At 33.5% G+C, this 11,310-nt stretch overlaps 1 protein-coding gene across 2 annotated transcripts in view; it reads right to left on the bottom strand.

Moving 5' to 3' along the window:
* The window catches only part of CCPG1 (cell cycle progression 1), a 38,110-nt gene that overhangs the window by 2,829 nt on the left and 23,971 nt on the right, over positions 1-11,310 (bottom strand). For both annotated transcript variants that reach the window (XM_061180295.1, XM_061180296.1), the window contains exons 6-8: positions 9,716-9,967; positions 5,224-5,345; positions 1,105-2,513 (exon numbers count right to left, since the gene is read on the bottom strand). In XM_061180295.1, the coding sequence (XP_061036278.1) occupies positions 1,105-2,513; positions 5,224-5,345; positions 9,716-9,967 (1,783 nt within the window). The remainder of the gene's footprint in view (positions 1-1,104; positions 2,514-5,223; positions 5,346-9,715; positions 9,968-11,310) is intronic.

Here is an 11,310-nt window from a genome sequence, read left to right as displayed (position 1 = left end):
TGCATTCCTTGTACTGACCTAATTCTCCAAAAGCTTGTGAGCTCTTTGACAGCAAGAATTTTTCATTTGTTTCCTCAGGGCAGCCTCACAGTACTTTGCACTAGATATGTATTTAATGACTAAAGACACCAAAATCAGTCTCATTATTTTATAGACACATTACATTTACTCAAAAAGATATATATATAAAACTATCTCAAAGTTAGTTACCTTTCTAAAAGGTAAAAAAATAAAGCTAACATTTGAAGATTAGGTGAGTTTCATGTTACAGAACAGAAAACTGATATGCAATGGATACAATATTACTTTTAGAGGTTATATATAAAGCACACACATTAGAACTTTTGGCTTGCTAAGTTTGCCACTTTGATCATGCCTCTACCTTTATCAACAATAATTCTGTAATAAATGTATTAGATATCATAATTTAGTTGGTAAATGGAATAGACAAATGAAAGTAAGTGAGACACCTGAATCGTTATTCTGATTTCAAAGTGAAATTTGTATTTTTCTTCCTAGCTTCCCAAAGTGAGTAAATAAAAAATTAAAGGAAAATAATTTCACTTAAAGTGATTATCTTTTCATAAAGTATAATGAAAAGAAACAAAATAGGCTAAAATAGGATTATATATCCTTAACTGATTTTTTAAGATAGAAATTAAACCATTTGCTCAAGTCAAATTGATTATATGAAATTTTCAGTTTGTAATAGATTTTAACTTAAAATTTTATCATTTAATTTATCCTAAATTCTCAGGCAATAAAGTACTTTTACAAATAGTACTTTTGTTTACAAGAAGTACTTTTACAAATACAGCTGACCCTTGAACAACGTGGGTTTGAACTGCGTGGGTCTACTTACACATGGATATCTTTCAATAGTAAATACTTCAGTACTACATGGTCTGTGGTTGGTTGAATCCACAGATGCAGAGGAATTGCAGATACAGAGGGTCCGACTACAGGTCATATGCAGATTAACCCCCACGTTGTTTACAGGTGAACTGTAGTAACATTCTAAGAAATTTATCAAATGATAAAAATGCTATCCAATATAAATTTTAAAAACTATTATAATAATAACATGGTGCTATGTAAACCGACCTGGGTCCATACGGAGGGGAAAAGGTGTGACCAAAGAAGTGTCTATACATATATCCATCCAACTTCTCAAATACTCCATCATTATCTACTTGATACTCCTTCATGTCTTTAAGATAATCTTTAACATCATTAACAAAGTCAGTGAAGAGCTTCTGATCATGTATAAAGACACCATTTAGGAAAAACTTATTGATGAAGTGATCAAGTTCTTTCCAATGATGAAAACTATCCAGTTTTTCTAATAAATACCTTTCAATTAACTGTCTAAATTCATCTATCCTTACAGGATTCAACGTTTTAACATTAAAAAGGTTAATGGATTCCTGTTGAGCACATTCAAATACACCAGAACAAGCCTTTCTGAAAGAATTGTAATTTTCACCACAGTCATGCTCAGCACTGCATTTCTGTGAATTTGTATTTTTTCCAAATTCTTCAAAATGAGGCTTTTCTTTCCTTCTCTCTCTTTGCGTAGTAGGGCCTCTACTATTCTGGTTTTGTGTATGTGCCTTATACTGTGGATATAAATATTCACTAAAAACTGTTGTTGGTTTTTTAGCTGCTGCTTCTTTTGTAGCACCAAATCTTTTATTGCCTTTTTCATCAAAGATATTCTTGGTGGTATCTTTGAAATGCCTGAAAGTGGATTTAACTGAATCTGAGAATTTTTTCAGATTTTCTTTTACAGCTTCTTTAGCCTGTTTAATTTTTTCTTTATGATGCCTCACAAACTCCTTGGTAGAATTCTTCATGGCATCAAATGTTTCCTTAACAGAACCCAAAAATGTTTCCTTTGACTTATTTTTAGCTCTGTGGTTTCCTCTGTTCCCTTTCTTTTTTCCATCAGTTTCTTGTTTTCCATTTTGATCTTTTGCTTCAACATACAGTCTTTCCCACAAGTCAGAACGCTGCTGTTCAAAGTTTAGCTTGCGCTCCAGCTCAGTGAGTCTTTCCCGTAACACTTCTATTTCCTTGTTTTCAGTCACTACACTGGGAGAGTCTGGGTTGCTATATGACTGACTAGAGCTTAGCTGCTGGAGTTCCACCCTTAAAGCCATGGTTATTAGTTGTTCTCTTTCCAGTTCCCTCCTTAGCATCTTTGCTTCTGCCAACAGAGTCTCCTTTTGATTAAGGAAGCTTTGTGTTTTCAGCTTTTCTTCTTCCAAATGCTGCTTAAGTTTCTGATTTTCTGTAACTAAGTCAGCACTTGTCCCTTTATCTTCCAATATCCTAATCTGTTCTCTTAGTTTCCTTAACTCTTCCTGTAATGAAGATAAGGCTTTTTCTTCCTTCTCCAGAGATATTCTTAGATACTGATTTTCTGTATCAAGGTTCTTTTTCTGAGTTTCAAAGGACATTTTCTCTGCTTCAGTATGAGTCCAACACCTTGCAAGGTTTTCTTTCAATGACTAAATTTTTTTGAAAGATAAGAAAGAAAAATGTCAAGAGCTTTAAAGGCTGAATTTAAATCTTTAAGATACAACAAATACTCGATAAATGTTCAGTGTCTATTTCTGCAGAGACTATCCTTTATGTAGTTTTTTCAATATATGAAAACTGGAAAATACAAGGTTCATATGCAGGAAAATGCACAGCAAAGAGCTTCATCAAGATAAAAACATAGCACACTGGAAGAAGACAGCCTTCTATCTTTTGACTACAGGACTCCAATCTCTCCTGAGAAAGCTCCTAGAGAGAATGTAGGAAGGACTAAAGGTTCTCTGATCCTTGGGTGAGAGCGATTATCTTTTATAAAAAGTAAAATTACAGCTAGAGATGACTTCAGGCTTCACAAAGTTCTGTTTATACTCATTGCACTCTTTGAAGGAAAAAAATTTCAATAATCTTAGTCCTATTTGAAAGATCTTGGTCCTATGCAAATTAACATCTCTAAGTTCAGATAAGTCATACAAGTTCTCCCATACTTTACAGAACACACTGAATCTTGGTAACATTTACAACTAATTTCTCCAATTTCAAATAATTTTCTGAAGAGACTGTAACCAGATTAGCAATATAACTCTGACGTCAACATTCTTGCTGAGAAATTATGTCCAGTCAGGTTTAGAGAATTTTGCTGCAGTGCTAGGTAGCCTTGAATGATCTTTCTTTCAATGCATGTATTAGTAACAAACTTTCATCAAAACAGCAAGAAATTAAACAATATGCTTAAACAGGTTAATGGTTATAGCACTATCCAGTCAGTTAATGGTTATAGCACTATCCAGTCAGTTAAAATATCTTCATAAATCAGCAAAATGATACTTCAACTTTGCTTATTTTACTACAAATATTATGACTATTCCCTTTGAATCAGACCAGAAAAATATCTGATTTACAGAGACAAAAAAGAAAAAAAAATCCTTTGAATGATGATATTTTCCACTTGAAAAATAAATATCTGAAATGGATGTTTCACTGTCTGGCTCATTAATCTTCGAAGAACAAATTAAAATTTAAAATTTCCTTACAGTCATTTCATCTGCTCTCCCTGAGTGAGAGAAAACAAGTTTCATCTACCCAACAGAAATGGACTTTGGAGAATATTATGCTTACTGAAGTAAGTCAGAGAAAAACAAATACTGTATGATATCACTTATTGTGGAATCTAAAAAATAATACAAACAAATGTATATAGCAAGACAGAAACAGACAGATATAGAAAACAAACTAGTGGTTACCAGTGAAGAGAGGGAAGGGGAAGGGGCACATTAGGGATATGGGATTAAGAGATACAAACTACTACTATGTATAAAATAGATAAGCAACAAGGATATATCCTACAGCACAGGGAATTACAGCCATTATCTTGTAATAACTTTTAATGGAGTATAATCTATGAATTACTATCAATTAGCATGAATTACTATGCTGTACACCTGATACTAATATAATACTGTAAATCAACTATACTTCAATAATTTTTTTTTAAGTGAACTATGGAGTAGAACAGACTAATGTAACATTATCTTTAAATGCACAAGCATGGGGAGCACCACAGAATGACTGCAGGGTACAATATTCTGTATCCAGTAAACTCTAAAATCTTGAATCAAGTGACTAAGCAGATCCTGGACAGGTCTTCCATGATGATCTTCAAAATCCAAACTACATTTAACAGCTGGAGACAAGAGGTCTGCAAGAACTGACTCAGCAAATATCTATGCAGGGCGAGTCTCCTTAGAGCCAACATCATTCTATGGAACCAGAAACCATGATGTTAAGAAGAAAATGGCTGCTTTTTTATAACATCCTCTGCTCAAGGCAGGGAAAACTACACTATTTACAGTTAACTTCAGTAGTCCCTCCCTGAAAGATATAATTCAGATGTTAAGTGGGATTCTGTCTTCCAAAGAAATACAATCATAACCCTATAAAGAATATATACATAAACTGTGAAGGAAATTTAGGGAAATGGAAGGAAAAAGGAACAGTTTACCTTTCTACCCTGAGTTTATCTGTAATCCCTACACCCTTCCTAGGCAAGAACTAGAGAGGAGACCAGGTATTTTGCTAATCCTCATAAACCCAGAATAGACAGCACAGTCCTGTTGGAGCCAGGTGAATTTCAGGTATGAAAGTCTAACATGCTTTCTCTTTCTTCATAACTGACATGAAACCAGAGAAAAAGGACTGGCTGATCATTTCCCTTGATCAAGGGTGGCTCCTAGAGAAGCTACAAACTCTCCTCTTTCTCTCTCACTGAATGAAAATGTTTTGCTTGGCTCTATAAAAATAATGTTAATAATAATAATGTTTCATAGATAATATCAATTAAAATAATGTTAACTATAATATAGTGATTAGGAATAACATCTTTGGAGTCAGATAAACAGAATTAAATTCAGCTCTGCTGGCTGCTAGACTTGGGAAAGTTACTTAACTTTTTTGAGCCTCTTTCCCATCCATAAAATGAAATTAATACTTGCTTAATTCACTGGGATGTGGTGAGAAATAAGAGAAATACTGTATGTGAGGTACAACAGTGCCCAGGACACAGTAAGTACTCAATCAATAATTACCAATATTATTACTGATTTACTAATCTGCACTGTAGTTGTCTCTGAATAGCATAATTATTGGCTAACACAATTTTAAAATTTTATTTCTAGTACATACCTTAAAATCTATAAACGACCCTTGTTCCTGTTGACACTGGGAAAGATAATCCTTCATATCATTCAATTCATCTTCATGTATCTTTCTGACTAACTGTTGACGCTTCTGAATCTGAATTGTGCCTAAAAATAAAAATTTTTATTAGGGATATATAACATAAATGTCATGATTACCAATATTTTTAAACATACAATACAACATTTACTTTGCATATATTTAACTGCTTAATCCAGGCAGGATCATTTTCTTCAAAATATCATTTCACAGTTCTATAAAAATTCTGATTATATAAACAAAGAAGGAATAAGTAAAATCTTACAGTGTCATTCATCAAATGGTGGTATATGGATGTTAATTTATAAATCAGGCCAAGTAGGTTAATATATTTTTTACTTTATTTAGCATACACCAGGGATATTTAAGCAGTTCACTATCCTTTTGATTAAAACAAGCCAGACCATATTACCTTACCAAACAAAAAAATTTATGTAATGTTTCTGTCTTACTGTTGTATTTAAGGGCTCTCTGAGGTACATAAAGTGTTGCATTCCCCACTTCAACAGAGAAGGGAACAAACCATGGAGTCTATTCACAGGTTATAAGTAACTAAGGAAAAATGAAGATGTCTATTTTTTCTCACTGTATTTTGCCTAAATGATATAGCACAAGCCCAAAAAGAATAGCAAGAAAAATAATTGGCTAACTATGATTACCCACCATTCTCAAAGCCAGATCTTTTAAGAACTCTGCATTAGTTAGGTCTGTACTGGAGTATCACCATCCCTATCCCAGTAATAAAGAAATCGTAAATTAACCAGGATGCTCTATATTTTCACCCTAAAAATCAAAATGTTAATTTGTCAAGACATGCTGTTCACATGCTGCTACATGCTTCATGCATGAGAAAAAAAACAACACTAAATCAAGAAGAAGGCAAAATGCATTTGGCAACCATAATATTACATCTACTGAGTGGCATACCATTACGTAAAAGACATCACAGAATTTTGTAATGAAAGAATATAATAATTAATAGTTAATTGATTTCTGAAAAATTAACTTATTTCTTCAGTACATCTTGAAAACCACTAAAGAGAAAACTTCTGCCAAATTACAGACAACTGTTACCAGTTAACAGCTATGATATTGTTAGAATTCACTTCTCAAAAAAAAAAAAAAAATCACAAATTTGCATGGCAAATTTGTTTCAATATTACTCAAAAGAATCTCAGATTTTTTGAAATATCGAAATAAATTTATCTATAGTTCCCAAGGCAATTGAAAACTTCTTTTTTTCAAACTGCTAACAGAATGAATTCCTTTGGCCACTGGAAAATAACTTAAAACTATGTGTTGAGATCTGAGTTTGCAGTACCAGTACATAGCATATGTTTGATGACTATCAATGTGCCCTTTATCAATCAATCTCACAAACAATTAGGTTTTTTTTCCCCTCTACATCTTCAGCTGCCTAACTATGAAGTGTTACAACCCAGGGTGTAAGGCCTTCTGGTTATATCCACAAATCTGCCTACCTTAATCACATTAACCCACTGTCAGTTTTTGCTACCACTGCTGTAAGACTTCTCTTCTACAGGTGAAGAGTCTCAATCTCACCAGAGCTTGCAGCCAATATATCCAGCTGCCTGCTAGGCACAATTTTGGGGGTGTCTTCATTTAAAAAACAGAAACAAAAAACTGAACTTCAGCACCTGCCCTAATTTATTCTAAAATAAAGTTGGGTAAAAACAAACCGAACTGTGCCCACCATCTATTAACTCTCTCATCTAGCAAAACTCTTCCCCTCTAACTCCCCCAACGCCAAAAGTAAAGCAGCTAACACACTTCTTGGAATTTAAAAAGTAAACCACCAATATCTCAAGCATCCAGGCTCAAAGTTCTGTTATTCATTGTTACTTCAGTGTCCCTTATTTCACCAACCTTCTCTCCATCCCCACCATCACGAGAACTGTCAAGGTCCTGATCACTGAATACCTGAATTACAAAACCTTCTAGTTAACTGTTCTAATTTTTCCCACACTATTTATCTTCCTGCACTTTTCCTCTAAAATTACTGCTCTCAGTTCACTCTATAAATCAAACTCTCCTACTCGGATTCCAAGATGTTTTACAATTAATAGCATCCCACATATTCCAACCTATTTTCAATTATCTCTAAATATCTATTCTGCTATAATCCTGCCAGTCTTTCCAGTGCTCCCAAACCTAGCAAGTTTACTTCCAGATTATCAGGTTCTCCACTGCTAGAATGTTCTACTTTCCTTCCACCTAGTGTAAGTCCAGACCCAACTTAAATCCTACCATCTCTAGGGTGACTCAGTGTCATAGTTTGAGCTATGATTCTTGTCTGTGCTTCATAACTTAGCACCTAGTTATATTGTTATACTGTCTGCTGAAAAGCAGTACAGCCTATACTTAAAGCAACTCCATGAGGAAACCAAATCAACTGAACTCCGCGGTTGATTTAGAATATGGATAGTCTACAGGTAAAAGAAAGAATAAGATAGGTGCTTCATCAAGATTTTTTAAAAAATGTTTGTAAGCACTTTCAGGACCTGAAGCAGTGCCAAATACCTATAGTACATTCTTTTACTATCCTCAGTCCTTCTAGTTCTCTCTTCCTTCCAAGATAGATCTGACACTCCAAATTTATATCACCAAGGTTGGTGAATGTTCTGCGTGATTAACTTAGTAGTTCTTGGTAAATGGTTATAAAGCAAATGACTGATTATGGAGTGCAATGACTGACTTCACAGTGCCTGGGAAATTCAAGCTGGCTCTAAAATCAACTCAAAAGAGCTCTAAAAGTATTGAGATCGGTGCCACAATTAAGAAAAAAAAATGTGATGTCCTTTAAAAGTGACCTTGAAAAGCTATCATTCAGGTTAAGTTTTTTTATGTTCCCTGAGCCAATCATATTACTATATGGACCTATTATTATGAAGGCTGTTCCTATTCTAAAAAGCTAATTTGAAATACTACAGGAAAATATTTATTAAATATAATTAATAAAGTAAATTTTACAAGTAACCAAAATTCTTAAATAACAGGGCAATAATTTCTCAACTTTGAAAGCACTCCTACATTGATCTTTCTACAAAATATTTAAAGGTCATGCAATTTGTAGGGTTTTAATGCAATGTGGATTAACATTAAATCACTGTCCAATTTTTTTTTTAGTAAGAAAAGAAGATTAAAGTAAGACCTTCTCCTTTGTTACCTCCATGTTTACCTGCAAGGGGAAAAAACCATGCTCAAAAAAACATATTCATATATTTGCTCCAGCTAGATAATAAACAAGTTAAGTATATATTTCAAGTCAAATCTCATTACAACAAACTTCAAGGGAGGATACAAATTACAGGATCCCAGTATTAAATTCAAGCAGACATCCACCAGGAGTCTAAATACTTATTTTTATTAATATAAAGTTAAATACAAGAAGAAACACATTTTACTGACTCTGACTTTAAATAAGAATTGATTGTCTTCACTAAGTTTCTTCTAACATTACACTATATTGAATAATATATCTTTTCCACAAATCAACAAAGGGAACATATAATTCTTCAATCTTAAGGAACACATTGTTGGAAGGAACTAGCAAAACCAGATTTACCCAGAAAGCTAAACTGTGGATTATGTAGGCAAAAATCCTAAAAGTAGTTAATACAAGGCAAACTGAAATTTGTGAAGTTGACAAGATCTAAGACATTTGTTTAAAGTGTCTTCTGCAAAATTCTAATAAAGCAAAAAGAATGAATGTTCAGTTCTCAGTCTTATCTTTGTACAAATATATACCTTAAATAAGACTCAATGGTTAGGCTCCCAAAAGAAAAATAACACCACATGGAATTCCTTCCTCTTTTCACCCAGGATACTTTTAAACGCTTTGCATTAAGAAAATTATTAATCAATAATTAATTAATATTAATTAATAATAATCAATGTAAATAAACACTAACAAGCATAATAGTGAGCAAAGTATAAAACAAATAAATTCTTAAGTCATGTGAATCATGGACGTTACAACGGTCACAAAATATAATGCTTTCATGAAACCCAAAAGTAGAAGTAATGAGCACCTATTATTGTGACATTTCATATGTAACTATTTCAAGTGGAATTTAAATAATCCTCCTAATAAAGTCACAGTTAAAGCTAGTTTAACTGTGATTCTAAATTAAAATGATTTGCCTCGTAAGCATTTCAGATTTTTAATCTTCCAATATTTTCTTTAAATAAATATATATATGAGCAATCCTTACATTTCTTAAATACTGACTCATTTCAGTGCAAACAAACAGCTTTGTGAGGCAACACTATCCCCAGTTTCCACATGAGCAAACCAAGGCTCAAACACATACAAGCTTTCCAAGGTCATATATTTTAAGGAAGACACAGAAAACAGATCCCAGAATTCCTCACTCTTCACCACCAGTTTATATACAACAAATTTTCAAATACTTACCATAGAAATGTCCAAATCCCATGCTGATTGCAATCACCAAAGCAAGTATAACACACTTATTGAGACCACTATTGAATTGACGTTTACACGGATCCTTAGAAGGTTCAGTTTCTTGTTCAGCAAGTAACCTTTCTTCAGATTCTGAACTAGAAACAGTCTTCTTCCTAGCACGGCGTCGTCTAAAGGCCGGACTGGGCTGATGACTGGTTTCATCACTACTTGATTCGTCATCGCTAGGCTGAGATGAAAATACTATTTTAAAAAGAAAAATGTAGATAAATATTAAATATTTTAGAAAAGCCTTCCCAGTAAATATGATTTAGAATGCCATCCCTACATGCCTTTTTACATACGACAGCCAAGAACAAAAACAACACAATAGAAACAAAAACTCAAGTTTTCAAGTTTATCAACATAAAGCCAAAGATTTCAACTGCGATACATAAGAAACTGTTAACTATATTCTGTGCCTTTGAGGGTCTGGTTTTGGTTTGTTTTTTTTTTAACTTCCCTTATAGTTTACACCATTAGAACAATCATTCTCATAGCCTATTAAATTTCACTGCTATTAGAGCCACAAACAAATACTATTTCTGGAAGGGAAAAAAAAAACCCTCTATCTCTTCATTTAATTTCAAATAGAGGTAATTTAAGCTCAACTGTTTAAGGAACAGAGGGAAGTATATAAGCAGTTCCTGAGACTTAAAAAAGACAACAACTACCAAAAGTTTCCTTGAGTGTACTAGTCCCTAGTTTTGTTTCCATCCTATGGGCCCAAAATCAAGGTTCAAAGCACTATAGTTTAACACAGGTTTCCAGAAGTCAGATGAGCCCTTCCCTTCGACTGCCACTCTTACTAGAAGGTTATTAATTTTACCCTCTAGTAAATATGTCAGCATGAGGAAGTGACACAACAGCTATCTCCGATATTTAAGGACTAGTCTTGTGCTGCTCCTTTATGAAAAGAATAATAAAGAACAACAAATTGGGAAAAAAATTCCACAAGAAATCTCAAGGACTAGAAGCATATTCATTGGAAAAAACCATCTTCAGCTTTTTCAAGTGTATAATTTCTTAACATTGTTCCATATATCAATAAACTATATGCTGACACAGAAGATTAGATGACTCAGTAATAATTTCCATAGGCCAGAGAGAAGAAAAAAAAAAGCACTAAAAGTAAGGATAAAATGTGAACATGAATTTGATACAAAGAGCTCCAAAACAACAAACATTCATGCTTCGAAAAAGCAGAACAGTTCTTCAGAAGACAGGGTATCCATGCCACAGCAAAGCTGGTGACTTAGGTTAGACAATACTTCTAAAAGATGCATCACAGAGAATTCAGTTAACTTTCACACTTACAACAACAAACACAAAGACAGAAGGCACTACTGAATGAATGAATATTCCTAATATTTAGTGATATAGATGCCACTGAGAGATCTTTTGGTCACAACCCTTATGCCCATCATGTTTATCTGGTTATTCTTGATCACTAGTTTTTCCAAGATGTCGTCGCCTCAGCTGTGAGGTTACATTTCTTGGAAAAAGAGAAAGAAAGGAAGACTTAAACAAAGCATTACATAATACAA

Source organism: Eubalaena glacialis, chromosome 2, assembly GCF_028564815.1.
Source record: "Eubalaena glacialis isolate mEubGla1 chromosome 2, mEubGla1.1.hap2.+ XY, whole genome shotgun sequence".
Taxonomy (NCBI): Eukaryota; Metazoa; Chordata; class Mammalia; order Artiodactyla; family Balaenidae; genus Eubalaena; species Eubalaena glacialis.
This window is presented reverse-complemented; position numbering and strand designations above follow the sequence as displayed.